Genomic DNA, 27,492 nt, shown 5'->3' with positions numbered 1-27,492 from the left:
TGCTGAGGATGCTCCGTCTGCTCAGCAGGGCTGGGGCTGCAGCTCCTCCTGGCAGGGAGCAGCTCCAAAATTGGGCTCAGGAGTGTTTGTTCCTCAGTGGGAAAAGCCAGAAGGGACTAAATTCATAATGCTGGTGGGGAGCCGTGATGCCATGGGGGTGGTGCCTAGGAGTCCAGGGCTGGAAAAATCCATCTTGCTGCGTCAGAATTGCACACTCGGCTTTATTTGGGGAAAAAAAAAAAAAGTTTTATTTCCTGCCCTTGTGCAGAGGATCTTAGCCACAGTCTCTGCTTGCAGGGCCCTGGCTAGCATGGCTGCGGGTACTGGGAGCTTGGTCTTGGGGTCCTCGGCCAAATCCAGACTGGACCATAGGAGCCCAGGACTGTGCATTGGCCATGGAAGAGTATTCCAATTTTAAATTTATTTATTTTTTTTTTTAATTGCTGGACTCCAAAAGGGTCCATGGGACGGGGCGGCGGGTGAAGAATGCCCCAGCTCCGTGGCGACTGCGTGTCGCAGAGGCTGCAGAGATTTTTTTTTTGCTCCTCTCACCTGATGGATGTGATTGTGGGGGCTGGTGGGTATTTTCAGCTCATCCCAAGCATGCTGGGGTGTTGTCCCTTGCACTCTCCCAGGATGTACAAATTTAAAAAGAAACCAATAATTCCATCTTTTCCCACCTTTTCAGCCACGTTAGCGATCTTCAATCTTATTCCCTTGTGCTCCCAGGAGATGCACCAAATGCAGTTTGAGATATAGGGGATATACTTCAAACCATAAATCAACATATTTACAGATTGTATTCAGACACAAACACACCCTCATTACTGAAAAAGATATTATTCCCTCTCCACCTCCTTTATTCTCACAAATAAAGGCAGCTGAGTGTCTGTTTCTACAGATATTGATCACATTATTACACTGTGCTCTTACAGGCCAGGAAGTAGCAGGCTAACTTTATTCCTGTTTTCTTTTAGCTAAAAAATCACAGTCTCTTAATTCGATTCTTAAGTACACCCGTCGGGGATAAATATGGATATGGATACTTGGAAAATCCAGCTGTGTTTGTTTAGCTGAAAAATAACGCTGGGACCTGGGTGCGGGTGGGAGAGGTGGGGTTTTCTCCCTTCCTCCATAGTTTACTAGTATTCCTTTCTACCATTGGAGATTCAGGTCTCATCTGCTTCTTCTGAGATCATCGGGGGGGGGGAAAGCTGATGGTGGCGGAGCTGGAAGGGGATATATAGGGCGCGAGGTGCAGGGCTGCCACAGGCAGTGGCGCAGGGGAGACGGCTTCTGCCCTGGCACCATGGGCCGGCTCCTGCAAACCCTCTGCCTGCTGCTGCTGCTCACCCCCTGCCCCTGCGCCGTCATCACCGGGGTAAGTGCCAGTCCCGTCCCCAGCCTGGGAGATTTTCTTGTTATTATTTCAGGAATCATGCTCGCCCAGTGCCTTTTGCCGTTTGCTTTGGTGCTTTTTCCCAATTCATTACTCATTTTTCTGACGCGTGGATGCTGTTCCCGCAGCCAGCCCCAGCCCGCGTGAGTGTAAAGCCACTCCAGTGAGCTGCTCCTTTTGCTTCTCTTCTCAGCACTGTGTCAGACCCGGCATGTGGGGAAATGGGAGATTTTAGGAAGTTTTCCAGCAGGGAAAAAACATAATATCACTTTATGGGCATCCTCCAGATCATGTTCCTACCTGGGACAGTGGCAGGAGCACTCAAGATTGCCTTTCTCCCTCCCAAATGAAGAGAAATTACTGAAAGAGGGGGGAAATGTCGGGATGCAAAGGAGAGGTACGATGCTCACCCTGCTGCATTCATGGGCTTCTGGGACTCAGCGAGAGCTCGGTGCTGCTGAGCAAGAGCCGGTGATGCTAAAAGCAAGAGGAGCAGCAAGTTTTGCGGACAGAATCCAGACTTCTGTGGTGCTTCAGGGGTCCAGATGCTGGTTTCAGCACAGCCAGGTTTGGCTGAACACCCCCCCACCCCCGACCCCCGACCTTTTTCCGCTGGAAGCAAAAAATCTGTTTAAAACTAAGATGGAGCGTTGGCATCCTGGCTGCTTCTCTGCTTTTCCCAAACAATGCGAATTTTACGATTGCCTTCAGCCAGCTCTTGGCTCCTCTTTCCCAGACACCCCTTATAGTCAAAACTATTTATTTCAAGGCTGTGATTTTTCTTCGGCTGGATCTCCCCAACCCCTGCGTGCACTCGGTTCCCTGCAGCCCCCCTCAGCCCCCCTGAGTTTGCAGGCGAGGGTCCGTCGCTCCTGAGATCTGATTTTTTAAGAGCACCTGGGTGTTGCAAGGTGCTTGGATGTTCAGAGATAATCAGGTTCCATTCAGAAAAGGGAAAAATTCTGCAAAATCCCCTTATTGCCCACCCTGCAAGAGAGCTGTACCCCAAAATTACCCTGCTGTGTCCATCACCCTTGTGGTTTTTTCCCCAGTTGCAATTCCCATAGCTCTTCCTCTGCACCAGCGACGTGCTCGTGGCTGGGAGGTGCTGGGAGCGGGACTTGAGGCTCAGCGCTTGGGCTAGGGGGGGAATTTGCTCCGTTTTTCCTCTCCATCCCCACTGGCACTGGGCAACGACAGGCTCAGTGCTTCAAAACCTTACTTGGTGGCTTTTAAATATGCTGGTGGCCAAAGGGACAGGGCCTTGTTTAGGTTTCTCCCGGCTTGTAGGATGCCTGGAGGTGCCCTAAGCGGGGGTGACTCCAGGGTGGGTTTGGGTGAGACCGATGGGTGCTGCCTGTGCTACCCACCGACGTTGGGGAAGGGGTCGGGGGTGTGATGAGCTGTTCTAATGATGATCAACAGCCTGGGGGGGACAAAATGGGACTGGCTTGGTGCTAGAGGGGCCCTTGTCCACCTCTTCTCAGCATCCTCGTGGGCTCCCAGGGTGCTGGTGAGCTGGGGCGGCAGCTGCACCCGTGCCTTGGTTTCCCCGTCCTGGGAGAAGTGACCCTTTTCCATTTTACACGAAAAGGCTGAGTTGGCATTATTCTGCTCCCTACTAACAAAAAAAAAAAAAAAAAAAACAAGAAAACAAAACCCACAACACTGGGCACTTGCACTGTTTATCAGGTTTCACAGGCTCCGACCGGCGGTGCATGTACGCGCTGGGGGATCCGGGCAGCGGGTTTATCCCCAGCGCCGCTGCTCTAACTTGGCACCAATGCTGCTTTTCAGTTGGGCAGCTGCAAACTTTTCCTCTGTCCCTCTCCTCGCTGCGTGCCCCAGGGATTTCCCCCTTTGACCTGCAAACTCCATCACCCCCAGTCCAACCCATGCTCTGCCCCAAAACCTGCCCAGCTAAACCCAAAACGGGAGAGCGAGGAACTCAAACCCCTCTCCCCTAAATCCCTGTGAAGGCGTTGCACCCGACAGCTTGGCGTGGGACGATTTCTCTGATGGGCTCCCTCAGAAGAGGGATAGCGATTCCTTCCTGGGCTCGGTCCCGCTAACCCACCGCCCTCCCTCTCCCCAGGCCTGTGAGCGGGACTCTCAGTGCGGCAGCGGGACCTGCTGCGCCGTCAGCCTCTGGCTGCGGGGGCTGCGGATGTGCACCCCCCTGGGGCGGGAGGGGGACGAGTGCCACCCCTTCAGTCACAAGGTACCAGCCTGGGGATGCCCAGAGGGGGTGGGGTGGGGGGGGACAAAGGGCAGTAAGCGCCTCGCGTGGGAGAAGAGCTCCATTAGAGCCCTGGATGGAGAAGGGGGTCGGTGTCTGGGGGCTGGGGTGGATTTGGGATGAGGGTCCAGGCAGCATCGTGGTGGTCCCCAAGCTGGCGCAATGCGGCTGGTTTCAGCCTCGAAAGTATTTTGACCAATTTCCTCGCCTGTCCTTGCCATCCTCAATCCTCGGGACACCCCATGGGAGCTGCGGATCTCGAGTCAGAGCTGAGACCGAGCCGCCTGCCCCATGCGCGCGCCACGCTGCTCCAAATTGAGTCGGAAACGCTGCGCCGAGCGAGGCGAAGCCGAGTTAATGCCGCAGAGCCGCCCCAGCGCCGCGATCTCTGTCTGGTAAGAAACCCCAGCACGCTGGGATTAGCCCGGAGCGCGACACTGCTGCAATCCCTCTTCTGCGAGGATTTACCAGCGGCATCCCGGCCTCGGGGCGAGCGTCCCGCCCCCTGCTCCAGTATTGATTTTGCACAGTGGGAGCAAGATTTAATGATGCTGCACCTTCTGCTCGCACCAGGAAGGAGTGAAGGGCTTCAGAGGGATCAAAAATTAATTTCAGGTGTATCTCCATTAAACCGCTGAGAAGAGCCCGAGATTTTCCTTAGGGCTTTGATCCCATTTGATAATTTTTCAGTTGCGGCAGAGCCCTGATGCCCTCATCTCTCTTGTGTCTCTCTGCAGGTCCCTTTTTTCGGGAAGCGCCAGCACCACACCTGCCCATGTTTGCCCAACTTCATATGCTCCAGGTTCCTCGACGGCCGCTACCGCTGCTCCATCGACTTCAAGAACATGGATTTTTAGGGTGATGCTCCCGGTGCTCCATCCATGAGCCCCCAGCACCCATTTCTTGCCCTCTGCCATGGCTGCCAGGCGCCCACATAGTGCCAAGCATCCTTAAAAACGCTTTTCCCAGGTAGATAGTGTTGTTAGAAGCTGTATGTTGTATGGGGAAACAGAGGCATGCTCAGGCCAAGCTGCTCTGACGTGCGGCTTTGCAAAGCTCTGCCCAAGCCCGGAGCAGGACTGGCTCCAGCCTCCTCTGTGGCGGGGGAGGGGTGGGTCGAAGGAGAGCGTGCTGGACACGAAGCTGGTGATGGAGATCTGACTTTAATTACTTTTACGCTTTTCAGTTGGGCACTAGGAAAGGCAAAAATCAGAGGGGCAGAAACTTCCTTTTGTGGGGAGTTTGAGTGGTTTCCCTGCAATTCCTACTGGATAAACCATTTCTGTTAGTGATAATTCCCATCGTGATACTGTCCAATTGGGTCTTACCAGCGTAGTTTTCCTTCAAGCTGGTGATGGATGATCTAATCTAGCCTTCAATTAAAATAAATTGATATCAAGTAGCTGTGGGGAATTAAGGAATGGATTTCCCCAAAGATAAGAAAAGCAGGGCTGGCTGAAGCCGTGTCGTGCCAGCTGTGGGTCTTTGGGCCATAGGAAAATGTTCTCCAGCCTCAGCATCTGCCTGAGGTGCAGGCAGCATATGAAGTTTGGGAGCCTTTCTTTGTGTTAGTCGAATTTGAGAGGAGAACGGGACATTGAAGTTAATTAAATGAGCTAAACGTTCTATTGGACATGTGCTTTCTGTTCCCCTCTTAAAAATGTATTATGGAAAAATCCTGTGTTACTTGAGCTTTCCTCCTGCTTCCTACTGCAACTCCTGGCAATAATAAATAAAAATAAATTTAAAAAAAAGAAATAAAAAATAATAATCATTATTTATAGGAGAAAAAAAAAACCAAATCAAACAACCAAACCCTGATTGGTTTCGTTTCACGCAGAAGCGGTGCTTAAACACAAGGCTTATTCTGGGTTTGAATGCACACACATGCTGATCTGCTCCCGGGAAGCGTGTGGGGCCCGGGGGTTTGGTGCTTTTGGTGGATTTTGGTGCTGTAGCAGCGACGGTTTCTATTTCTGAAGACCCCAAAGGACACCATGTGTACGGCTGTGGCAGACGCTGTGTTGTCGTGGAGAGTAAAGTAATGGAGATTTGGCGTTTGATGCTTGGTCAAAACTTTCCCACACTTGTTTCTCCTCCCTAAAATTATTGTAAATTTGGTGAAAATAAAATAAAACACTGCAATGACTAGGTTGATTTTATTTAGCTGGGTTTTTTTTACACATGAGAAGTTTTGCTTTTTATTTCAAAAGAGCAGTCCTGCAGCGGGGATGCTGCATCTGCCCGGGGCAGGTGCAGGGCACTGGGGACCGCGGCAGCGGGGCGCGGGGGAGACCGAGGGCTGCAGCATAGAAAGGGGTTCCATAGCAATACAGAGAGGGGGAAAAAGTTGGGAAAAAAGCACAATATTTCATAAGAGTGTTAAAAAATACATAGTTTCGTGGTTTTAGTCTTTTTTATTAGCTGCTTCCCACAAACTTGGAAATGTGCAGAAAGGACTGGGATTTATGATTTTTTTTTTTTTTTTTAGTTAATTTTTAGACCTCTCCTAGTGAAAAATATTGCAGCTTATTTTCTCCCAGCAGAAAAAAAAAAAACCACAACAAAAAGAAATAAAACAACCAAACAGCTTCTTACCATCCTCAGGGGAATCCCCAGACCCCGGGGCAGCGCTGCCACTGGGAATTACGTGTTTCCTGGTGGCTTTGAACTGCAGGGGGTGAAAATTTAGTGGGAAATCACTCGATTTTGGCATAAACTTATATAAGGGGACACCCTGATTGCAAGAGCAGGCTCTCCGTCTTGATTTAAAATTGTAAACTGAGAAAGTCAGTAGTCCAGATGAGGGATGCGCAGCTCAAGCTGGTCCCTGCCTCTGCTCCCCTCTCACCAGGGATGTGTCCTTGCATGGTTTCACCTGCAGTTTAGCAAAAAAAACCAACCAACCAAACAAACCATTTTAAAGCTGCTTTCAAAGTACATTTAGCAGAGCAAAACCCAGCAAATCTCCTTCCCCCTGCCCGCCCCAGAGGTGGAAACCTCCGAGCAATGGAAAAAGCACAAGCAGTAAAGCAAAAGCTCACATCCTCCCGCAGGACGGGGAAAAGTCAACAGCACCTCATAATCAGGAGCATCGGGGCTGTTTCCTTCCCGTGAGCGGTGGCCCCCACGCCACGGTGCCAAGAGCCCCCTCGTCTTCCCGCACGTGCGTTTCACTGCTCGCTGTTTGATGTTCTGGCTCCAAGGTGAACTGTGCCCGGCTGCAGAAGTCAGCATGTGCTGGGACCCAACTGGGACACAGCTGGGACCTGGCCGGGCCGCGGCTGAGGTGTCACAAACCCAGCGCCGCATCCCGGTGATGCTCCCAGGGCTGAATATTCAATGCTCCAGCTGATGGCATCGATGGTTTCCATGTAGCCTCGTGCAATGCCTCCCGCTAAAATACGCGTCAGCCCATCCCCGCTTTTGCACCTCTTGCCCCCCCCCATCGGAACAGAGAGAGCAGCCTTTGAAAAGCTGCTTAGATAATGGCAGGGCTAAGACCAGACTTTGTGAGCTTCATATATTTATAATCTACATTAACATATAAAATACACAATTTATATTTATTTTCATTATTTTATTTGTTGTTATCCTACACCTCGTCTATCATATATAATAAATACTAGACCAATATTATCACAATAATATTACTACTATATCTTAAATCTTGTAGGTGCCCCATCCCTGGAAACATCCCAGGCCAGGTTGGCCGGGGCTCTGAGCAACCTGATCTGGTTGGAGATGTCCCTGCTCCTGGCAGGGGGGTTGGACTGGGTGGGCTTTAAAGGTCCCTTCCCACCCAAACCGTTCCGTGATTCTATCATCTTTATTATATATTACTATATAATATTCTTAATTTTTATTATTTTATTACTTTTGTTATTTATATGTATTTATATGTATATGGGTTTTTTTACTTGGAGAGAGGGTTTTGGTCTCAAGGGGTTTCTGCGCTTCGTCGCGATGGCTTTCATGGTCTGAGATCAAACGGCTGCACCTTGGTGCCTTGGTGCCTTTCTGGCCACCACAGCCCAGCCCCGGCCCCTTCCCACCCCAGTAGAAATCAACCAGACAATTTCGGCTGGTTCCCCTCCTTCTGCTGAAGAGATCGTTGTTAATTCCAGCTTTACCCCATTACAAGAGCCTGTCACATCCCAGAAACCCACTTTCCCCCCGCAGCCGAGGGGACTGTCCCAGCGGCACGGGGATGGAGTGGCTCTGCCCAGTGTCTTTTCTAACTGACGGCAACGCCCATAGGAAATTCAAACGAGAAAGACCAAAAAAAAGGACCCGTTGGCTTTTCCACACTGTCATCAGAGAAAACCCGTCTCCTGCTGAGACACCAGCAGCTGCCACCGCATTTCAGGGGATCTGGGGGGGGTGTAGTGTTTTGGGACACACTGCTCAAGTGAAAGCGGGTACCAGCATCCTCATCCCGTGCCGCTCAGCATCACCCCGTGTCCTTCGCCAGCCGCCACTCACGCTCTCCTCTCTGCACGCCATGAAAGGCAAGCAGATGCCCGGAGCCGTTATCGCTGCCAGAGATACCAAGACACTCATTAGGAGTTTCAATCCGGTTTTAATGGTCCCCATATCGCTGGGCAAACTGCACGGAGAGGGGTCAGCCTGCTGCAGGGTCACCTTTTGCGCAGCCTGTTTGCGTCCCGCTTTACTAATTGGGTTTTATTGCCGATAACGGGGGGCACCAGAGGGTCAAAACGTGCGCATACCCAACGCGCCCACCTCCCCGGGGTGTACACGCACGTCGGCACCCGGCTGGGCCCCTTCCCCCATCCCAACTGGGGAGAGACTGCCATAAACGGAGCGGTCCCGCTGCTGCTTGCGATGGCTTTGGACACCAAAATGACAAGCTGAAATGAGAAGCAGTGCCTGGCCATGAGGGAGGATTTGGGGGTGCAAAAGGATGGAGGGTTTGGAGTGGGGGGATACTGGGGGGAGCATGAGGTCCATGTTAGGGTGTGATGGGCAGAATGGTGCAATCGTCCCCCCCCCCGCCTTGCTGGGTGACATATTGCCGTTAGCTGATGTTTGCCGTGTCCCTCGGTCCCTGGGTGTCACCGCATTGGCTGGGTGCCCACTGAGGGGGCCGGGCAGCCGGCGGTCCCAGCCGCTCTTGGCTGTGCCGGTGGGGTGCGGGGGGCTATATAAACCGGCCGGGCGCTTGGCCTGGCAGGCCCGGCACGATGCGGTTCCTTCTGCTCCTCTGTGCTGCCTCTGCCCTCTCCCAGGGTGTCACCAGGTGAGTCACCGCCGCATCGCTTGGTGAGGCAGGAAATGAGCGCCCAGAGCCGGTTAATGGCTTCGGGGAGCAGAGGCGATGGGAAAGATGGGAAAGCTGCTGCAGGGAGGTGGAGGAGGTGGTGGTGTTACCGAAATCCGGAATAAAACTCCTTAACAGCAATGAGAAGTTAAGAAGCAGGCACTTCTTTACTGCAGCGCTGGGCACACGGGGGATCGCTCCACCTAGCGTGCGCACCCATTTGATCAACAGCACGGGTTAAATACACATTAATTATACATATTCATTAAATTCCAAGAAATAATATGCATAAACATAAATTTTCTGAGAAACCATTACATCATTTCCCTACCCACTCGCGCATGCCCAGTCTTTTGAGTCGAGGGTCTTTTGGTGGTCTTGGTGGTCGTCAAAACGCCCCCTCCTCGAATTTGCTGGTCAAACTCCTCCTTGAAATCTCCATATCTGGTCTTGAGAACAGGTCGCGGTGCTGCTTGATTTTCCTGGCTCCAAAGTGATGGCTCAGGGCCTATTTCTGCAGGTGGTGTTTGGGGGTGTTTGGGACTTACCATTGTATTAAAGATATGCTAGGCTAGCTTCTAACAAATGCGTATTATAAGATCTCTAGGGTCCCACTCCCTCTAAGGACAAATAGATTTCGTATAAAATTTAACCTATGTGACTACAGTTCTACAGTTAGCAAGAATCACCTCATACTGATATTTAATTTTCAACGTTTATGTCATGTAACATTTCCCCCCTTTGAGACTTATTTAATTTTTTTCAATAAGTCTCATTTACTTATAACTAATCTCCATAATCAGTAAACCAAAAAGTATTATTAACATTACTAATAAAATTCCTTTGATAGATTTCATTATTTTTGATATGATTTTGTCTAATTCATTAAAAATGAGAGACTGTTAATTTTAAATTACATGTTTCTTTAGAAATCCATTGTTTCTGTTTTGGAGGCTGTGCTTCTTGACTCTCAAATAATGAATCCAAGAATCAATATCTTCAAATTTAGGGGCTGTATATATTGCTAGAAGCACCTGATATGGTTCTTTCCATTTTTATTGAAGAGTTTCTGATTCCCAAATTTTCAGGTACACATAATCTCCTGGTTAAAATGATGAACTGGGGAATCTAAAGAAAGAGGCTCTGTGGCAGTTCCATATCCATATCAGAGTTCTTCCAAGGGATATCAAATACAATTCCATTTCATTATCCCCAGTAGCAGTCACATTTTGAACAAGCGTTAGAGTCTGATAAGATTTTCCATACATTAACATATGGACTAATTTTAGTCCTAGATCTGGATTGAATCTTGATTCTCGGAAGTGCTTAAGGAAGAGCATGAGGCCATTTTAAAGATATTTTCTGACAAATTTTACTTGTCTATTAGATTGTGGCCTTCAAGGAGTGTGTAAATTCAATTTGATTCCCAGAATTTTCCTCAATATTTGAATAATTTCAGACACAAAATGAGGACCTCTATTTGATTATATTCTTTTGGGGATTCCAAACCATGATATTATTTCTTTTAACATATTTTTAGCCACTTCTCTTGCCTATTGGTGCGACAGGAAAAAAATCTTTTGGCCATATTTACTAATACCAATAGATATCTATATCCATTTTGTTGTGGCAATTCTGAAAAATCAATCTGCCAATAATTTTCAGGCAAGTTTCCCATATATATGGTTCCTGGGGGTGGTTATTTAATATTTCTCGGGTTATTCTTTAAACAAGTTTCACACTTTTTGTTACTGATTTTATTAGCTTTATCATCCTAACACTAATCACCTGTCTTCTTAAATCACTGATCATTGCCTCTGTTTCCCAATGAATTTTTCTATGCTTTTAGCTTTGATTGTGGTGAGACCACAACTTGATTTTTAGGACTAATGATCATTTTTCATATTTATTTGAATTGATTTAGCTAATTCCAAATCAACCTTACTGTAATTTGGGGTTTGTTGCTCAAATTTCACTTCTTTAACTAGTATTATTGTCATGATGCCTTTTTCTGCTCTCTTCTTTGCCTTTTTATTGACTAATTTATTTCCAATATTCACTGGGAAATTCCCAAATTGGTGGGCTTTGCAGTGCATTATTGCAACTTCTTTGTGTTTCTGCACCACTTGGAGCAATTGCAGAATTTCTTCTTGGTGTTTAATGGATGTTCCTTGTGCTGTCAGCATTCCTCTTTCTTTCCATGTGGCTCCATGGGCATGTACTACTCCAAAAGCATACTTTAAATCAGTCCATATATTCACTTTTTATGTTCTGTCCATTTTAGGGCTTTTATGAGGGCTAGTTATCAATTCCGCCTTTTGTGCTGAGGTGTTCACTGAGAGCGGCTTTGCGTCAATAACAGAGTTTGTTGTTGTTATTGCATATCCAGCCAATCTTCTTCCATTTCTCATGAGGCTGCTTCCATCAGTACATATCTCGAATTCTGGGTCAGGTATGTTCACTCTTCTGTTACTTCTGCTGGAATAAACTTGTTTGATGGTCTGTAGACAGTCATGACTTAGAACTTCTTCTTCTATTGAACTTAAAAAGATGGCAGGATTTATTGTTGTAGTTGTTTTTGATTTGACATCATCTTGTTCCAACAGGACAATGTGATGTTTGAGCATCCTGCTTGGGGATAACCAGTGTCCTCCTTTCTGTTCCAGAACAGAAAGTACCATATGCGGTACATAAGCTGTTCTTGGGTGTCCCGTTGTCAGCTTACAAGCTTCTTAAGTCAGGAGGACAGTTGCTGCTACAGCCCATAGACAACCTGGTCATCCTTAGCTAACATTGTCCAATTGTTTGGAGAAATAACCAACCGGTCTTCTTCATTCTCCATTTTTCTGAGAAAGCATTCTTCTGAGGGCCGAATGTTGTCTTTCATGAACAAACAGTTCAAAGGGTTTGGTTAAATCGGGCAACCCTAGAGCAGGAGTGAACATCAGAACTACCTTTACATTCTGGAATGCCTTTCGAGCTTCAGGTTCTCACACAAGGGGTCCCTCCTTCAATTCCTTTAATCCACAGGTGACACCAGCCAGCCATTCCCAGAAATGTTTGCAGCTCCTTAGCTCCTTTTGGCTCCGGCATTTGGCAAATTGCCTCTTTTCTCTCATTTCCAAGTTGTCTTTGTCCCTGTGTGATTTCAAATCCCAAATACATGACAGTCTCTTTTCCAATCTGTGCTTTCTTCTTGGAAAATCTGTTATCACTTTGGCCCAAGAAATTTAGCAGGTTAGTAGTCAAGTTGAAATATTCTTCTCTGGTTTCTGTGGCTATTAAAATATCATCTACATATTGCAACACCAGTCTTTCAGGATAAATTATTTTGCATGTTTCTAATTCCTTAGCCAATTGATTTCCAAAGATCATTGGGCTATTTTTAAATCCTTGAGGTAGCACTGCCCAGGTGAGCTGAGTCTTCTGCCCAGTTGTGGGATTTTCCAGTTCAAAGGCAAAATATGCCTGACTATTTTTGTCAAGAAGAATACAGAAAAAGGCATCCTATAAGTTCAATACAGTGAACCACTTGTGATTTTCTTTTAAAGCTGTCAACAAGGATACAGGTTTGCCACTAAGGGGTGAATATCTTGAACTATTAAATTTATTGCTATTAAAATCTTGTACTAACCTATATTCCTCACTTTCTGGCTTTTTCACAGGTAAAATGGGAGTATTGAATTCTGATTCACATTTGACTAATAGTCGATATTTTTTTAAAAAATTTTCAATCATTTTCTCAAGGCCTCTTCTAGCTTCTAATTTTAAAGGGTACTGGTTTTGTCTTACCAGTTTGGTGCTCTCCTTTAGAAAAATCTTTACCGGTTCTGCTGCTTTTGAATGTCCGGGAACTTCGCCAGCCCACACCAAAGGGTTACTGCATTGTCCACTTCTTGAGGGATTTCATATGGCTCTGAAGTTGTCTGCAACATAAAAATTCTTGCCTCTCTGGCTTTTGATTAGGGTATATTTAATTGAATGTCACAGTTTTAAAAATTAATTTGTGCTTTCAATTTGCTCAATAAATCTCTCCCCAATAAGGCAACAGGACACTCTGGTATATATAAAAATTGGCCAGTTCCCCATTTTTACCCACCTTAAAGTTAAGGATTGAATGAAAAATTTATTTTCAGCTTTCCCTGTGGCACCAATTTTGTCTACATGCTTTTTACTCAATTTTCTTCTACCAGTACTTAAAATGAATAGCTCCAGTATCAAAATAGAAAATCCATGGTTTGGGTCCCCAGCTGGATTGTAACCAGGGGTTCTGCTGGGGAATTCTCCCCCAGTCCTCTTTGCACCTCTGACACAGGCATCTGCTGTGCTGCCAGTTTTTTTTTTTTTTTTTTTTCTTTTTCAGAATAAGGACATTCATTTTTCCAGTGCCACCATGCTTCACACTTTGCACACTGATATTCCCAATCTCTCTCCTACTGCAGTTATTTTATCCATTCCTCTACCACACCCCGATCTCATCCCCGGTTTGTTCCCCTACTGCTTGTCAAAGTGGTAGGGGGGCAAGGCTTGAGCCGCTCCTTGTTCTATCTGGTCTTGTCGGCTTCCAGTTCTCCCTGCAATAGGAGTGAAACCCTCATAATTCAACTGTCCCACTCTACAGCTCCCACCAGGGGTTCGGTGTTCTGGCCCCTTTTTCTACTGTTTCATTTGTTAAACCTGCATCAACACTTCCAGACAACACATAAAGATAATACAGAAATTTAACACAGAAATTTAACACATGAATTCTATGTTTTCCTCTTCAGTTCCACATTTTAAACATCACTTTCTATACTACAAGCCAGGATCTTTTCAACCTTTTTCCTTTTTTTTTTTTTTTTTTTTTTTTTTTTTAATGCCAAAACCATCGGATCCTTGGGGACGTATCTGCAATCTTTCTGCCACTTGGGATGATTTCCCAAAGTAAAGAACAAATCAACATCGGGGACCACATCTCACTTTCCTTCCCTTCTACAAGATAACATCAACTGTAAAATATTGGATCAATTTTTTTTTCTAGTTACTGGGTCTCCCCTTATATCCTCCCAATGTTTAAGAACACATCCCAGTGGAGACTTCATTAATATTTCCCCTACCATTGAGGTAGACATAGAAGATATGTGTTTTCCCATATTTTACAAAGGAGTTTTTGGTACCAAAAAGACAGTAACACTGTTCTACAAACAAAGTCAATCCCGTCACCAAGAAAAGTTTAAAACCCCAAATGCAATACTATATATCATTCAAGTCCCGTACACTGCAACACATGCATACAGACTTAAAAACAAAACAAAACAAAACAAAACAAAACGCACTGAAGCAACAATTACCAGCTTGTAAATCACTTCTAAAACACCCTGGGGCCCCTTTCCAAGCTATGTACAAATCTTACCAATACTCCCCATACTCTTACTCTTAAACAATTTAGACTAAATGCCAAATACCAGATAAATGCAAATGACAATTGTCCCAAATACAAAAACCAAACAAATGCAAATGACAATTGTCCCAAATACACAAATGTCCAACCCAGCAATAGCTTTCGCTTATGACTTACGGGCAGACGCCTAGGCTTCCAAACCAAACGGGTACCCTCTAAGCCCCAACCCTGCGAAGCTTTCGCCGCGCCTTACGGGCAGGCTATCCAGAGCAGACAGATTTCAAAGAAGAAGTGCCTTACCCTTTTCTCCAGGGAACGTTGCGAGGAGCTTTGTGAGTCGAGAGCGATGGGTCTCCACGAGAATACCTCGGTGCCGGCTGGAGTTCGATCAACACTCGATCTCGTTCAGTCTCACTCGCAAGGTCCCACCTGGGTCGCCAAAACTGTTACCGAAATCCGGAATAAAACTCCTTAACAGCAATGAGAAGTTAAGAAGCAGGCACTTCTTTACTGCAGCGCTGGGCACACGGGGGATCGCTCCACCTAGCGTGCGCACCCATTTGATCAACAGCACGGGTTAAATACACATTAATTATACATATTCATTAAATTCCAAGAAATAATATGCATAAACATAAATTTTCTGAGAAACCATTACATCATTTCCCTACCCACTCGCGCATGCCCAGTCTTTTGAGTCGAGGGTCTTTTGGTGGTCTTGGTGGTCGTCAAAACGCCCCCTCCTCGAATTTGCTGGTCAAACTCCTCCTTGAAATCTCCATATCTGGTCTTGAGAACAGGTCGCGGTGCTGCTTGATTTTCCTGGCTCCAAAGTGATGGCTCAGGGCCTATTTCTGCAGGTGGTGTTTGGGGGTGTTTGGGACTTACCATTGTATTAAAGATATGCTAGGCTAGCTTCTAACAAATGCGTATTATAAGATCTCTAGGGTCCCACTCCCTCTAAGGACAAATAGATTTCGTATAAAATTTAACCTATGTGACTACAGTTCTACAGTTAGCAAGAATCACCTCATACTGATATTTAATTTTCAACGTTTATGTCATGTAACAGTGGTGCCTGGGAGGGGTCTGGTTTGGGGTTTTGCAGAAATCCCCCTGACTCAGCGTTTTGGGGGAATGCGCTGTGCTGCTGCTGCTGGATCAGCGTGGCTGTCGAAGGTGTCACCCACCGCTTACGGGAGCTGCAGGCAGCAAAATCCTGTCTCATGGGTTTTTTCCTTGGTGGTTGTGCCAGGCTGCCCTTGGAAAGGGGGAGAAAGCTGAGAGACGCCCTGAGGGAGAAGGGTTTGCTGCAGGCCTTCCTCCAGCAGCACCGCTACGACGTCGGCACCAAATTCCCGCATGCTTTTCCTAACAGGACCGAAGTGGCCACCGAGCCTCTGCTGAACACCCTGGACGTGAGTGTTGGCTTCGATCCCCGGCGATGCCGCCCTGGGGTGGGACACCCATCCCCATGTCTGTGCCATGCATGGACCAAACCCAAATCCTTTCACCCCGAAGCCTTCAGCTCAGATCCTTTGCTGGTGGCCCTGGACAGAGCCGGGACACTGAAATTCCTCCCCTGCCCACCACCGGCAGCTCTGCTAGAAGCAGGGTGTCCCCATAAAGAAGGGAACCACGAAGGTTGGAAGCTCCAGGTTTGGTTTCATGCCTTAAAGGCAACCCTTGCTCCTGCTGCCCCACAGATGGAGTACTACGGGATCATCTCCATCGGCACTCCACCACAGGACTTCACTGTGGTCTTTGACACCGGCTCCTCCAACCTCTGGGTTCCCTCCGTCTTCTGCACCAGCCTGGCTTGCCGTAAGTAGCAGTGGGGCAGGGCTCCCCATTTTGGAAGAGCTGGGTCCAGCAGCGACCAAGCCTCAAAACTGGAGTGGTATTGCCCGGGGACCGGGGGGTCACCTAGCCAGTGCAACACAAAGCCCCCATGGTGCTGGGTCCATAACGCCTGTGCAATGCGCTGGAGAGGTGAGTATTTGGGGTGTAGGACCTACTCAGTGCTGTACTCCACAGCGTGATATGCTGATAGTGCTTGGTGCCTCAGTGTCCCCGTCTTTTCAGAAGGGGTGATGGCAGATCCCTCATTGCTGGAGGAGGGGCAGGGAGGCACAGCGAATACTCACAGCTCAATTGTTCCCTGAAAGCAGGATAATTAATGGCAGGTCTAAAGAGCAATTCAGCAGGGTTCCTCCTCCCACGCTTCCCTTTCAGCTCAGCCTTGCTGAAAGTCTTCATTTCGGGTTTTTCCACTTACCTTCTAGAGAACCACCAGACGTTTAACCCGTCGCAGTCCTCCACCTACAAAAGCACAGGGCGGAACTTGTCTATTTTTTATGGCACTGGCAACATGGAGGGCATCGTGGGCTCCGACACCGTCACCGTGAGTGTCAAGATGGCATTTCCAGTGCGAGTCTGTTGTGCCTTGTCCGCTTGATTAACATCAACATTAGTCCAAATCTTACGGCATCTTCCTCATCCCTAGGTTGCATCTCTGGTGGACACCGACCAGCTCTTCGGCTTGAGCACCACTGAGCTCGGCCAATTCTTTGTCTATGTCACATTTGATGGGGTCTTGGGCTTGGGCTACCCAAATCTGGCTGCTGATGGGATCACGCTGGTCTTTGATAAAATGGTGAATGAGAGCTTGCTGGAGGAGAACCTGTTTTCAGTCTATCTGTCCCGGTAAGACACGTGGGTCCCAAGGGCTGGGGGAGGTAGCAGATGCATCTCATGCACATTGTTGCATTTGCTGGTGGCTCCAGGTCCTCCACTGTCACCATAGCTACCCAGTTGTTTGTGTGCCATGACATGCAAAGGCTGGGAGGCTCATAGCTGGTGGCCACCAGACTCACTGGGGAGCTTATGGCTTGTGAGGAAACCTCTGGAATTTCCAGCCACATGCTTCCACCATAGTTCCTGTTTTCCCTTTTTCTGGGTCCAAAGGACCTGGCACACGCTGCTGCTGTTCCACTGCTCTGTAATGAGGAGAGCAGATGCGACCGTGGCATCACAAGCAGCATCTCGCCCCACGGGACACACAGCCCCACTGCTGGAAGTTACCTGCACTGAAGCCATGTGGCAAACCCTCCATTGTTTTTCTTTTCTGCATCATCCAGTGAGACAACAGGGAGTGTGGTCATCTTTGAGGGAATCGATGAATCTTACTTCACCGGCTCCATCAACTGGGTCTCCATCTCTCACCAAGGTTACTGGCAGATCTCCATGGACAGGTAACAGAACAGCTCTGGTGTTCTATGCTCATTTCTGAAGAGACCTGAGACCCATCAGCATCAATCAAATGCCTTCCACAGGCACCTAATACCCCATAGCTGTGGGAGGCAGAGGGTCCAGGGGCCAAAATCCATAGTACTTCGATAAATGCCACCCAAAATGGTGATTCTTTGGGCCTGGGACACAGCCTGGTTCTTCTCTTCCACAAAGCCTGTGCTCTTGGGGATGTCTCTGCTGATGAGTAGAGCAAAACTACAGTCCAAAACCTACTTTTGTTGGGCTCAGTTGGGTTCCAGCTGCTGGGCTGTGCTTAGTGCCTCAGTCTCCATTTGGCAACGGGGCCCTGGTAGCAGTCAGTGTTACAAACCCCAAGAAACAAAAGGTTCAAGAGCAGGAAAGCACCAGCACGTTGGCTTACCCAGCTTTAGCTCTTGTTAAAGAAGTTTGAAAGGATCACTAAGAGCCAGCAGGTTATTTAACGGCGCTGTGCTTCATCTGTCCCTCCAGCATCATTGTGAACTGCCAGGAGATCACGTGCATTGGTGGCTGCCAAGCCGTCATCGACACTGGCACTTCCCTCGTGGCTGGGCCACCCTCCAGCATCGGTGGCATCCAGAGTGCAGTCGGGGCCAGGCAGGATGTGCATGGGGAGGTAAGAACACCCACGGCTTGCTCTGCTCGCCCTGGAGGCAACCAAGCCTGCTTCCACGCATGGGCAAACTGCATCTCTGCTCACGGCAAACCAGCCCTGCAGCCCCGGTACCTCCAATAGAGATCACCATGAGAACTCGCAGTCTCTGGGTTTTCCCAGTGAAATCAGAACTCTTCCCTCCTCGCCCCGTGAACATGTTCCTCCTCATCTAAGAGCCTCTTTCCTCTGCCCCTGCAGTACAACGTGAACTGCAGCTCCATTTCTGCCATGCCTGATGTCATCTTTGTCATCAACGGGGTTCAGTATCCTGTCCCCGCCTCGGCTTACACTGAGCAGGTAAGGGGCACCAGGTAGTCCCGGTTCCAGAAGTTTCTGTCAAGGTCTACTTCCTCCAACCGCTCTGGTCACCTTGGCTTCTTCCATCCCCAAGGGAGATGGAGGATGGATGGCCATGATCCTCCAGAGGAACGCAAGAAAAGCTATTAACCCACATTGCCCCTGTTTGCCTTTTCTTGTTCAAATGCAGAATGACCTAGGACCTTGCAGGAGCAACTTCCAGGACACTGCTGGGGACCTCTGGATCTTGGGAGACGTCTTCATCAGGGTATACTACAGCATCTTTGACCGGGCCAACAACCGTGTTGGACTGGCCAAGGCTATTTAGATTCACTGTGATGCCAGTGGTGCTGTGGTTTCATCACGCAACCAGATCACAACCATGTTTTTTTGGCATAGCAAGAGGAATCTCTTGCTCAAATACAAATAAAATGTTGATGGTTCAGAGTTGGTGGCTGCACTTCTATTTGTCATAAAATGGCAGGAATTAGGAAAGAGCTGTCATACATTTGCTGCTTCGTAGTGGCTATGGAGCGTTTGGTCAACGCAGCAAGACTTGAGCCTTTGGGAGCTGCGGTCATGGCCTGCAGGCCTGAGGGGTGGGTCTCTAGGAAGTCAAGGTTGGCTCTTGTGTTGGCACTACAGCAAGTGGGTGATTCTGGAAACCCCAAATTTCCATCCAGGGAAGATTAACTCACCATCCCAGACACAGCCCATACCAGAGCAGATCCCTGCACACCCACAGTCAGGTCCCACCAGGAGCTGTCCCAGTAGCTCCCTGTCCCTTGGCTCAAGATTTTCCCCTCGTGTCCCCTGCACGGTGTCCAGCAGCCCAAAGACGTCTCAGGGCAGTGAGTCCCACAGAAGTATGTGGCTTGGCTGGAAATGTCCCTTGGACCACCCTTGTGCAATGCGCACCCTCCCATTTATGCTTTAACAGAAGCATATCCACAGCTGCGCATGTGTAGAGGTCAAGTCTTATTTCAGTTTCCACAGGTTAGCACAATCCACTTAGTTGTTTCCCCATAAAGAATCTGAACTTAATGTCCCTTTCCCAGTAACAAACCAGTCCATACTGTGAGATCATAGAATCATAGAATGGTTAGAGTTGGAAGGGACCTTCAAAGGTCATCTAGTCCAACCCCCCTGCAAGGAGCAGGGACATCTCCAACCAGATCAGGTTGCTCAGAGCCTCATCCAGCCTGGCCTTGAACGTTTCCAGGGATGGGGCCTCCACCACCTTTCTGGGCAACCTGTTCCAGTGTTCTATAACTCGCATCGTAAAAAAATTTTTCCTAATTTCCAATCTAAATCTACCCCCCTCTATTTTAAAACCATTACCCCTCGTCCTATTGCAACAGGCCCTGCTGAACAGCCTCTCCCCATCTTTCTTGTAGGCCCCCTTGAGGTACTGGAAGACCGCTATCAGGTCTCCCCGGAGCCTCCTCTTCTCCAGGCTGAACAGCCCCAACTCTCTCAGCCTGTCCTCACAGGAGAGGTGCTCCAGCCCTCTGATCATCTTTGTGGCCCTCCTCTGGACCTTCTCCAACTGGTCCATGTCCTTCTTGTGTTGGGGGCTCCAGAACTGGACACAGTACTCCAGGTGGGGTCTCACCAGGGCAGAGTAGAGGGGGACAATCACCTCCCTCGACCTGCTGGCCACGCTCCTCTTGATGCAGCCCAGGATGCGGTTGGCCTTCTGGGCTGCAAGGGCGCATTGCCCACTCATGTTAAGCTTCTCATCCACCAGCACTCCCAAGTCCTTCTCCTCAGGGCTGCTCTCAATCCATTCCCCGCCCAGCCTGTATTTGTGCCTGGGATTGCCGTGACCCAGGTGCAGGACCTTGCACTTGGCCTGGTTGAACTTCATGAGGTTGGCACGGGCCCACCTCTCCAGCCTGTCCAGGTCCCTCTGGATGGCATCCCTCCCTTCCAGCATGTCGACGGCACCACACAACTTGGTGTCATTGGAGAACTTGCTGAGGGTGCACTCTATCCCACTGTCCATGTCGCTGACAAAGATGTTGAACAGGGCCGGGCCCAGCACGGACCCCTGAGGGACGCCACTCGTGACCGGTCTCCACATGGACATTGAGCCATTGACCACCACTCTCTGAGTGCGGCCATCCAGCCAACTTCTTATCCACCGAGTGGTCTGTCCATCAAACCCATGTCTCTCTAGTTTAGAGAGAAGGACGTTGTGCGGGACAGTGTCAAAAGCTTTGCACAAGTCCAGGTAGATGATGTCAGTTGCTCGTCCCTTGTCCATCGATGCCGTCACCCCGTCATAGAAGGCCACCAAATTGGTCAGGCACGATCTGCCCTTGGTGAAGCCATGTTGGCTGTCACCAACCACCTCCTTGCTCTCCATGTGCCTTAGCATGGTTTCCAGGAGAATCTGCTCCATGACCTTGTCAGGCACAGAGGTGAGGCTGACCGGCCTGTAGTTACCCGGGTCTTCCTTATTCCCCTTTTTAAAAACTGGGGTTATGTTCCCTCTCTTCCAGTCATCGGGGACCTCACCAGACCGCCACAACTTCTCAAATACGATAGCCAGTGGCTTGGCAACTTCATCCACCAGTTCCCTCAGGACCTGCGGATGGATCTCATCAGGTCCCATGGACTTGTGCACCTTTAGGTTCCTCAGATGATCCCGAACCTGCTCTTCAAGTACAATGGGCGGTTCTTCATCCTCACAGTCCCTGCTTGCACCAAGATGGTTACCAAGCGCCTGGAAATACCAGTTAGTCCTCAGTTACAGTCTATTACTGTACAAAACCCCACCAAAACCCAGTATATGTATATATATTTTAGGATCATTTTGCCTTGCAATGGTCAGGACAGTTCCTTCTCAAATTTTGTTTCATTTCATTAAAGTAGCAGTTCCCATTTTTGAAAGGGAAATTACCTCCATCCATATAAAATCCTGTTAAAAATGGAGGCTGCCTGGTTCCTCCCGAGCAGCTGCAGCGACAACACTCAGCGGGCAGCTGGGCGAGACCCGCGAGGCCCTGCTGCTGCATTTCCGCTGCACTGGGGGGGTAAGGGGCTGTTATTGATAAATGGGGATCCATTGCCGACGGCCCCGGAGATTGCTCACCTGGTGGGAACAGGGATGCGGAGGGATAGATCCAGGCGATCAGGGTTGGAAGTTAATTTTTCTCTCCTCTCACCACGCAGAAATTGCCTTCTCTTCACGCTGATGAGCGAGGAGCCTATGCTGTGGGGTGGTGTAACTGTAATTTATCGCGCCGAGCTCGCGCGCTCACGCAGCCTGGGGTCACTCAGCCCCAGCAGGTGGGAACCCCCTGTGCCCAAGGTGGATCCGAGCCTGGATTTTGGGCAGCGGGGGCTTTACCTTGGCTCCACCACAGGAATTTTCTCATTGTACTGAGCAATAAGACATGAGCCTGATGCAGCAGGAGCCACGGCTCTGGGGATCAGCAGCCCATGGAGCAGCCCCTGCCAGGCTGGACCAGACCCCGCGGGAGCACCCAGGGGCCGTGGCTGTGCTCCGGGTGAGTGGGGTGGGAGAGGGACGCTGTGTCCTCGTCCTGGGCAGGACCAACACCCCAAATGCTGTGCTAGGAGGCAGCTCCTACACCCTCCCGGCATGGCTGCTCTGCACCGGAGCCAAGAGTCCTTGGCAAACACCGTCCTGCAAGGGGGCTTCCTCCCTGAGAGCATCCCCACGGCCAACGCATCGCATCCCACATCCGCACCCACACATGCAACAGAGAAACGACCCAGCTAAGAGCTTCCAAACATGGGTCAGAGAGGGGGACACACATGTTGGGGCTATGTCCAGGGAGATGTCTATCCTGGAGTGCCATCTCGTGGCTGCGATGCCAAAACCGCACTCCTGTGCACAGGGGAAGCGCAGGAACATCTGCCTGGTGCTGATACCTGCGCCCGCTCCAGGGCTTGCGTGGAAATTTCAGCTCAGAGGAGGAAGGAGATGCTTCTACTTGACGGATATTTCACACGCGGCCACAGACTCCAACTTGTTCCAGGGAGAAAAAGCAGCCAGGCCATCTTTCTGATACGGCAGAGAGGTTTCTTCTCGTCTTTTTTAGCATTTGCTGTGGCAGGATAAAATTTCAAGTGGGAATTCAGCCGGTGTGCCAGAGGACATGATGAATTGGCTCGTTAGTGCCTGACTCCAGAACAGCACAGTTAATAACAGCCGTTCATGGATTTGAGCTGTGGGCCTGTGTTTGGGTAGGCACTGAGCTGCAAATTGTACAGGAAAATGGGTTTTCTGGCAGGTTTTTACCAAGCACCAGCTGAGTGTTGACACTGGCTATTCATAGCCTGCTTTTCCTGCTCTTCCCTTTAGAACAAATCGGAAATAAGCTATTGTGTGGAGAGGCTGGGTGCCTCTGACTCCAGCCTCATGGCATAAATCAGGGAATCCACTTGGCCTCGGCCTCCCGCTATGAACAGCGTCAGGCGAGCTGCTGGGGAAAGCCCCGCAGAGTCTGTCCGCAGCTCAGAGACCTGGAGATTTCAGGTCTGTAATGGCCCATGTCTCAACCCCCACGCACAATTCCCAGCGGGGACCAGTTCCCACAGAGCAGCACAAAGCCAAGAACAAAAAGTTGAGTCCAAAGAAACAGTATTTTCTGCATGCCACGCTTTGAAGCATCTATTCTTTTATTTGAGAATAAAGTTTACAAGTTAATAAGAATCAGGTTGTTCATCCATCCATCCATCCATCCATCCCAGCACCATTTTGGTGAGGGATCCCAGCTCTCTGTTTGCTGAGGGAGCAGGAGCAGTGGAGATGTGCTCATAGCCAGCAGGTTGACTCTTTCCCAACCAGATTTTCCCACCAGGGCTTCTTGTGATGACTTCCCAAGGAATAAACACCAGAAGTGCTTCAGTTTTGCCAGGCTGGGGATGAAGTTTGGGGAGGGGAGCGCTAAAAAAATAAAAGAATGTAAACAGGTCAAGCTTTCGAGAGGAGAAGGAGAAAGAACCTGCTATGAAATAAAGATACTGATGTGGCAGAGCTGCTGGAGAGAACTGAGGGGTGAATGGAGAGCAGCTGGGGACATCTCAGAGTGCTGCTCTCCAGCTGTGCCCAGCTGTGCCTCCTCCAGTCCTCCAGCCATTCCCACAGATGATGAGAACTTGAACATGGTGAGAAGGAGATTAAATAGCTCTCACAGCTCCTCCTTCTGTCTGGGATGATGGTCTGGGCATTGCGAGTGACGGGGTGAGGAAGAGGATGGCGGAGGGATGGGAAAAAACATGGAGAGCAGGCAAAAAGGGGGATTTGTCCCAGAGGGAAAAAACCTCTCCTGAAGGAGTTGTGCTGGTCATGTCCCAGATCCATCTCCCTGGGGTGCAGAAAGACAGTCCACTAAAAAAAAAACCACTCAAATCAAAATAACAATGCCCTCAGACAAGGGCTGCAGGATTTCTGCCACAGGGAAAAGCTCAGCAAGCCCAAACTCCCGTTTTCCATCAGAACAGGGATAAAAAAAAATTTAAAATCCATCTTTCACCACTCCTTTCTGAACAAAATGGCAAACCAGAGCTTCTGGCACGTTGTGTGGTGATCGTGTCGAACCTTGAGGAGATGAGATATCGAGTACAGCAGATGTGGGATATAAAAGCGAATGTGTAGACACTGCATGAGAAGCTGTGATTTAATGTAGGCAGAAACATCAAAAAAAGGCAAGTGAAACAGTGAAGTTGGAACAAAATGTTTTAGTCGGAAGAAAACCTGCTGGCATTAGAGAGAGCGGCAAAGTGATGTGTTGCTGTTTTCTCCCATCGAAAGCGCCGATGGAAATGTAAATGTTTTAGAAACATAGAAGTTCCTCTTCACCATGTGAAGCCAGCTGTTGGGAAACACCAGCCGTCATTACCCTGCGCCCCATCTGCACCAACATAAGGGACAATACAAGGTCACGGAGGTCCCCAAGGGCCTCTGCACACCACATAACTCGAGTGGAGCATTTGTTGAGGGAGAAATGCCCTTCCCTCTCTCAGAGCTCAGTTTTCCACCAGAAACCCCAGTGGGTGTTGAGCCGCAGTGCCCCGGACCTTTCTCAGTGACTGTGACCGGTCATCATCCCGCTCCTCCTAACCCCCATGGTGGTGGCATGGTCCCACCCAGCATCACCCACCCTGCTGTGCCCACAAAACTATTCAGGCAGGCAGACCAGGGAGCTCATCCAGCTAAAAACATAACTTCTACATTTTTTGCCAGCTTATTTTTCAGTCCCAGATCTGGGAATTGTTGAGACCCTCAGATCCTGAGCGGTAGGTGAGGTGGGATTATTTAAAATGCATTAAGAAAAGCAGGGAGCTGAACCCATCCTCATCCCTAGGCCGCTGGGTGCCACCGAGGAAAGCACTTCCTCTCATTTCACCCTTTTTCCCCTTTGGTAAATGGGGGAAATCTCTGTACACAGGAAACTCCGTTCTGATGCTGTGGACAGGGAAGGTAAATGTCAAGCAGATGAGCATCAAATAATAAAAACCAGACTGATGGGCAGGGCAGAGAGATAAGAAAGATGGTGTTTATTTGAACAGCCACAGGAAATCAAAGATTGAAAAATGTCTAGAAAAAAAAAAAAAGCAGCAGCATATTGGTTTGAAAACAATCAGAGCGTGCAGATGTTTGATACCTTATCCAGTGAGTCCCACCTGACAGTACCCAGTCCCGTCACGGCCTTGACTATCATTTTTTGGCCTTGTCTCGAGGGTAACCCCCATTGGTCTTATTAAGTGACTCCATGCTGCCATTTCCCGTCACCACGCTGGTGAGTATTCGCTCCACCTCCCCGGGCAGAATCTGCTTCTCTTCGTTCTCTGTCTCCCTGTGGTAGAAATAGTTGAAGTTCGAGACGATAACGGGGACAGGCAGCGCAATGGTCAACACCCCTGCGATGGCACACAGAGTCCCCACAATCTTCCCACCCAAGGTGGTGGGACACATGTCTCCGTAGCCAACGGTCGTCATTGTGACCACGGCCCACCAGAAGCCATCGGGGATGCTGGAGAAATGGGACTGCGGCTCATCCACTTCTGCAAAGTAGACGGCGCTGGAGAAGAGGATGACGCCTATGAAGAGGAAGAAGATGAGCAACCCTAGCTCCCGCATGCTGGCCTTGAGGGTCTGCCCCAGGATCTGTAGCCCCTTGGAATGCCGGGAAAGCTTGAAGATGCGGAAGACTCTGACCAGCCGGATGATCCGCAGGATGGCCAAGGACATGTTCTGCTGCCCGTTGAGTTCACTCTGCTGGATAAGTTCAGTGGTGAGCGTCACAAAGTAGGGAATGATGGACACAATGTCGATAATGTTCATGATGTTCCTGAAGAACTCAGTCTTGCTGGGACACACGACGAAGCGGACAAACAGCTCAAAGGAGAACCAGATGATGCAGGCAGTCTCTATGACGAAGAAAGGGTCCGTGAAGGTGCTGTGGCCCAGCAAGGTGTCTGTCAGATTCTTAGAAAGCTCCTGGGTGGATTTAAACTCCCTTTCCTCCCTGAACTCTGGCAAGGTCTCCATGCAGAAGATGATGATGGAGATAACAATGACCAGGACGGAGACCAAAGCTACACCCCTGGCCGCACTGGAGCTTTCAGGGTACTCGAAGAGCAGCCAGAATTGCCTATGAAAGTCATTGGTTGGTAAGAGAGTCTCAGGGTCCTTGATGAACCCTTCATCCTCCCTGAACTGGTCCATGGCTTCATCACCCAGCTCGTAGAAGGTGATTTCATCAGCAAAGACATCGATGGGGACATTGGCTGGGCGCCGTATTTTCCCACCAGACTGGTAATAGTACAGGATCCCATCAAAACTAGGCCGGTTCCTATCAAAGAAATATTCATTCCTCATGGAGTCAAAGTAACGCATCCTCTTTTCTGGGTCCCCAAGCAAGGTCTCGGGAAATTGGTTAAGGGTTTTGAGCCGTGTCTCAAACCTCAGCCCAGCGATGTTGATGATGACTCTTTGGTCCCCCTCATCCAAGCCCACCCTCTCCCCCATCAGGTGCTCACTGAACTCAGCAGAGAACCTGGAGAAAATGGTCTCATTGTTGGCATTTTCGCTGTTGATGAGGATTCTCAAGTTGGAGAGAAGGTTGGCGCAGCTGGAATGGCTTTTCCGTGACTGGCTGGCGGGGCTGAGGTCGTTTGAATAACAGGGATCCTCCACGATCTGATCAGCGTTGTCAAAACTGACCAGTGCCACCTCCATCTCCTTCCAACTGGACACGTCCATCATACACTAATCAGATTAGCAGCGTAAATCCCCAGGTCGGATGCCGGCAGCTTGCGTCTTTCCCACGCTATGAGGATCTGAAAGCGAATGGACAGGGAGAGAGAGCTGAATTGTGTGCATGCATCACTCGGTTCGACTCAAAGGAATAAACCAAACCTGAGGCCAGAAAACTTGGTGGGTTTTTTTAATGCAAACATTAATTTCATTGACTGGCAAAAGCCTTGTGCTTCCAGTAAGTCATTCATCTCCCGGTCCTGACAGCCCTTTCGGTGTGGTTCATTATCATCATTAAACCTCCCAAAACCATTTACAGCACCCAAGGATAAAAGGTCAGGCAGTGGCAGAGGGTGGGAGCAAACCCAGGTGTCCCACCCAGCCCTTCCCCAGCAATCCCAGCCCTGCAGAGCAAGGGGTCATTTCAGACATTTCCAGCTGTAGCTGGGTCCACCAACATTTGGGAATTCCCAAACTGGGGCCACAATGGGATTTGGGGAGTGCAGCCCAGCAGGAAAGCAGATCAGGAGGAGGAGGAGTTGTCCACCAGCCTTGGAGAACCCCTTTGCTCTTGATCCAGACACTGGGGCGGGCAGCGGACGAGGTGACGTCCTCCAGAGCTCCTCCTTCATGGTAGACTTGATATTCCCAGCTGCAAGAAGGTGGGGCTAAGCTCTCAGGTCACTTGGAGAGGCTGGAGCGCATCTT

General features: G+C 49.3%; 3 protein-coding genes across 3 annotated transcripts; 2 read left to right on the top strand and 1 right to left on the bottom strand.

The window, feature by feature from the left end:
* The first annotated feature begins 1,309 nt into the window (after positions 1–1,309).
* PROK1 (prokineticin 1) lies at positions 1,310–4,513 on the top strand. Its single transcript, XM_086765737.1, has 3 exons — positions 1,310–1,381; positions 3,495–3,620; positions 4,376–4,513. The coding sequence occupies exons 1-3, from the start codon at positions 1,310–1,312 to the stop codon at positions 4,493–4,495; spliced, it is 318 nt and encodes a 105-aa protein (XP_086621863.1). The 3' UTR covers positions 4,496–4,513.
* A 4,332-nt stretch (positions 4,514–8,845) lies between these two features.
* On the top strand, positions 8,846–18,873 carry LOC104483503 (embryonic pepsinogen). The gene is made up of 9 exons (XM_010125292.1): positions 8,846–8,901; positions 15,558–15,720; positions 16,009–16,126; positions 16,588–16,706; positions 16,809–17,008; positions 17,443–17,556; positions 18,065–18,209; positions 18,447–18,545; positions 18,736–18,873. Exons 1-9 carry the CDS (start codon positions 8,846–8,848, stop codon positions 18,871–18,873), a joined length of 1,152 nt encoding a protein of 383 aa, XP_010123594.1.
* Positions 18,874–25,242: 6,369 nt separating this feature from the next.
* Positions 25,243–26,793, bottom strand: KCNA10 (potassium voltage-gated channel subfamily A member 10). Its single transcript, XM_010120856.2, has one exon. It carries the CDS (start codon positions 26,791–26,793, stop codon positions 25,243–25,245), a length of 1,551 nt encoding a protein of 516 aa, XP_010119158.1.
* Positions 26,794–27,492: the final 699 nt, after the last annotated feature.

Source organism: Chlamydotis macqueenii, chromosome 23, assembly GCF_036417535.1.
Source record: "Chlamydotis macqueenii isolate bChlMac1 chromosome 23, bChlMac1.mat, whole genome shotgun sequence".
Lineage (NCBI taxonomy): Eukaryota > Metazoa > Chordata > Aves > Otidiformes > Otididae > Chlamydotis > Chlamydotis macqueenii.
This window is presented reverse-complemented; position numbering and strand designations above follow the sequence as displayed.

Coding starts and splice junctions, on each gene's coding strand:
- PROK1 (XM_086765737.1), top strand. CDS start 1,310: ATGGGCCGGCTCCTGCAAACCCTCTGCCTGCTGCTGCTGCTCACCCCC. Junction 1,382..3,494: donor CCTGCGCCGTCATCACCGGG/GTAAGTGCCAGT, acceptor CCCTCTCCCCAG/GCCTGTGAGCGGGACTCTCA. Junction 3,621..4,375: donor GCCACCCCTTCAGTCACAAG/GTACCAGCCTGG, acceptor GTCTCTCTGCAG/GTCCCTTTTTTCGGGAAGCG.
- LOC104483503 (XM_010125292.1), top strand. CDS start 8,846: ATGCGGTTCCTTCTGCTCCTCTGTGCTGCCTCTGCCCTCTCCCAGGGT. Junction 18,210..18,446: donor GGCAGGATGTGCATGGGGAG/GTAAGAACACCC, acceptor CTGCCCCTGCAG/TACAACGTGAACTGCAGCTC. Junction 18,546..18,735: donor CCTCGGCTTACACTGAGCAG/GTAAGGGGCACC, acceptor GTTCAAATGCAG/AATGACCTAGGACCTTGCAG.
- KCNA10 (XM_010120856.2), bottom strand. CDS start 26,793: ATGATGGACGTGTCCAGTTGGAAGGAGATGGAGGTGGCACTGGTCAGT.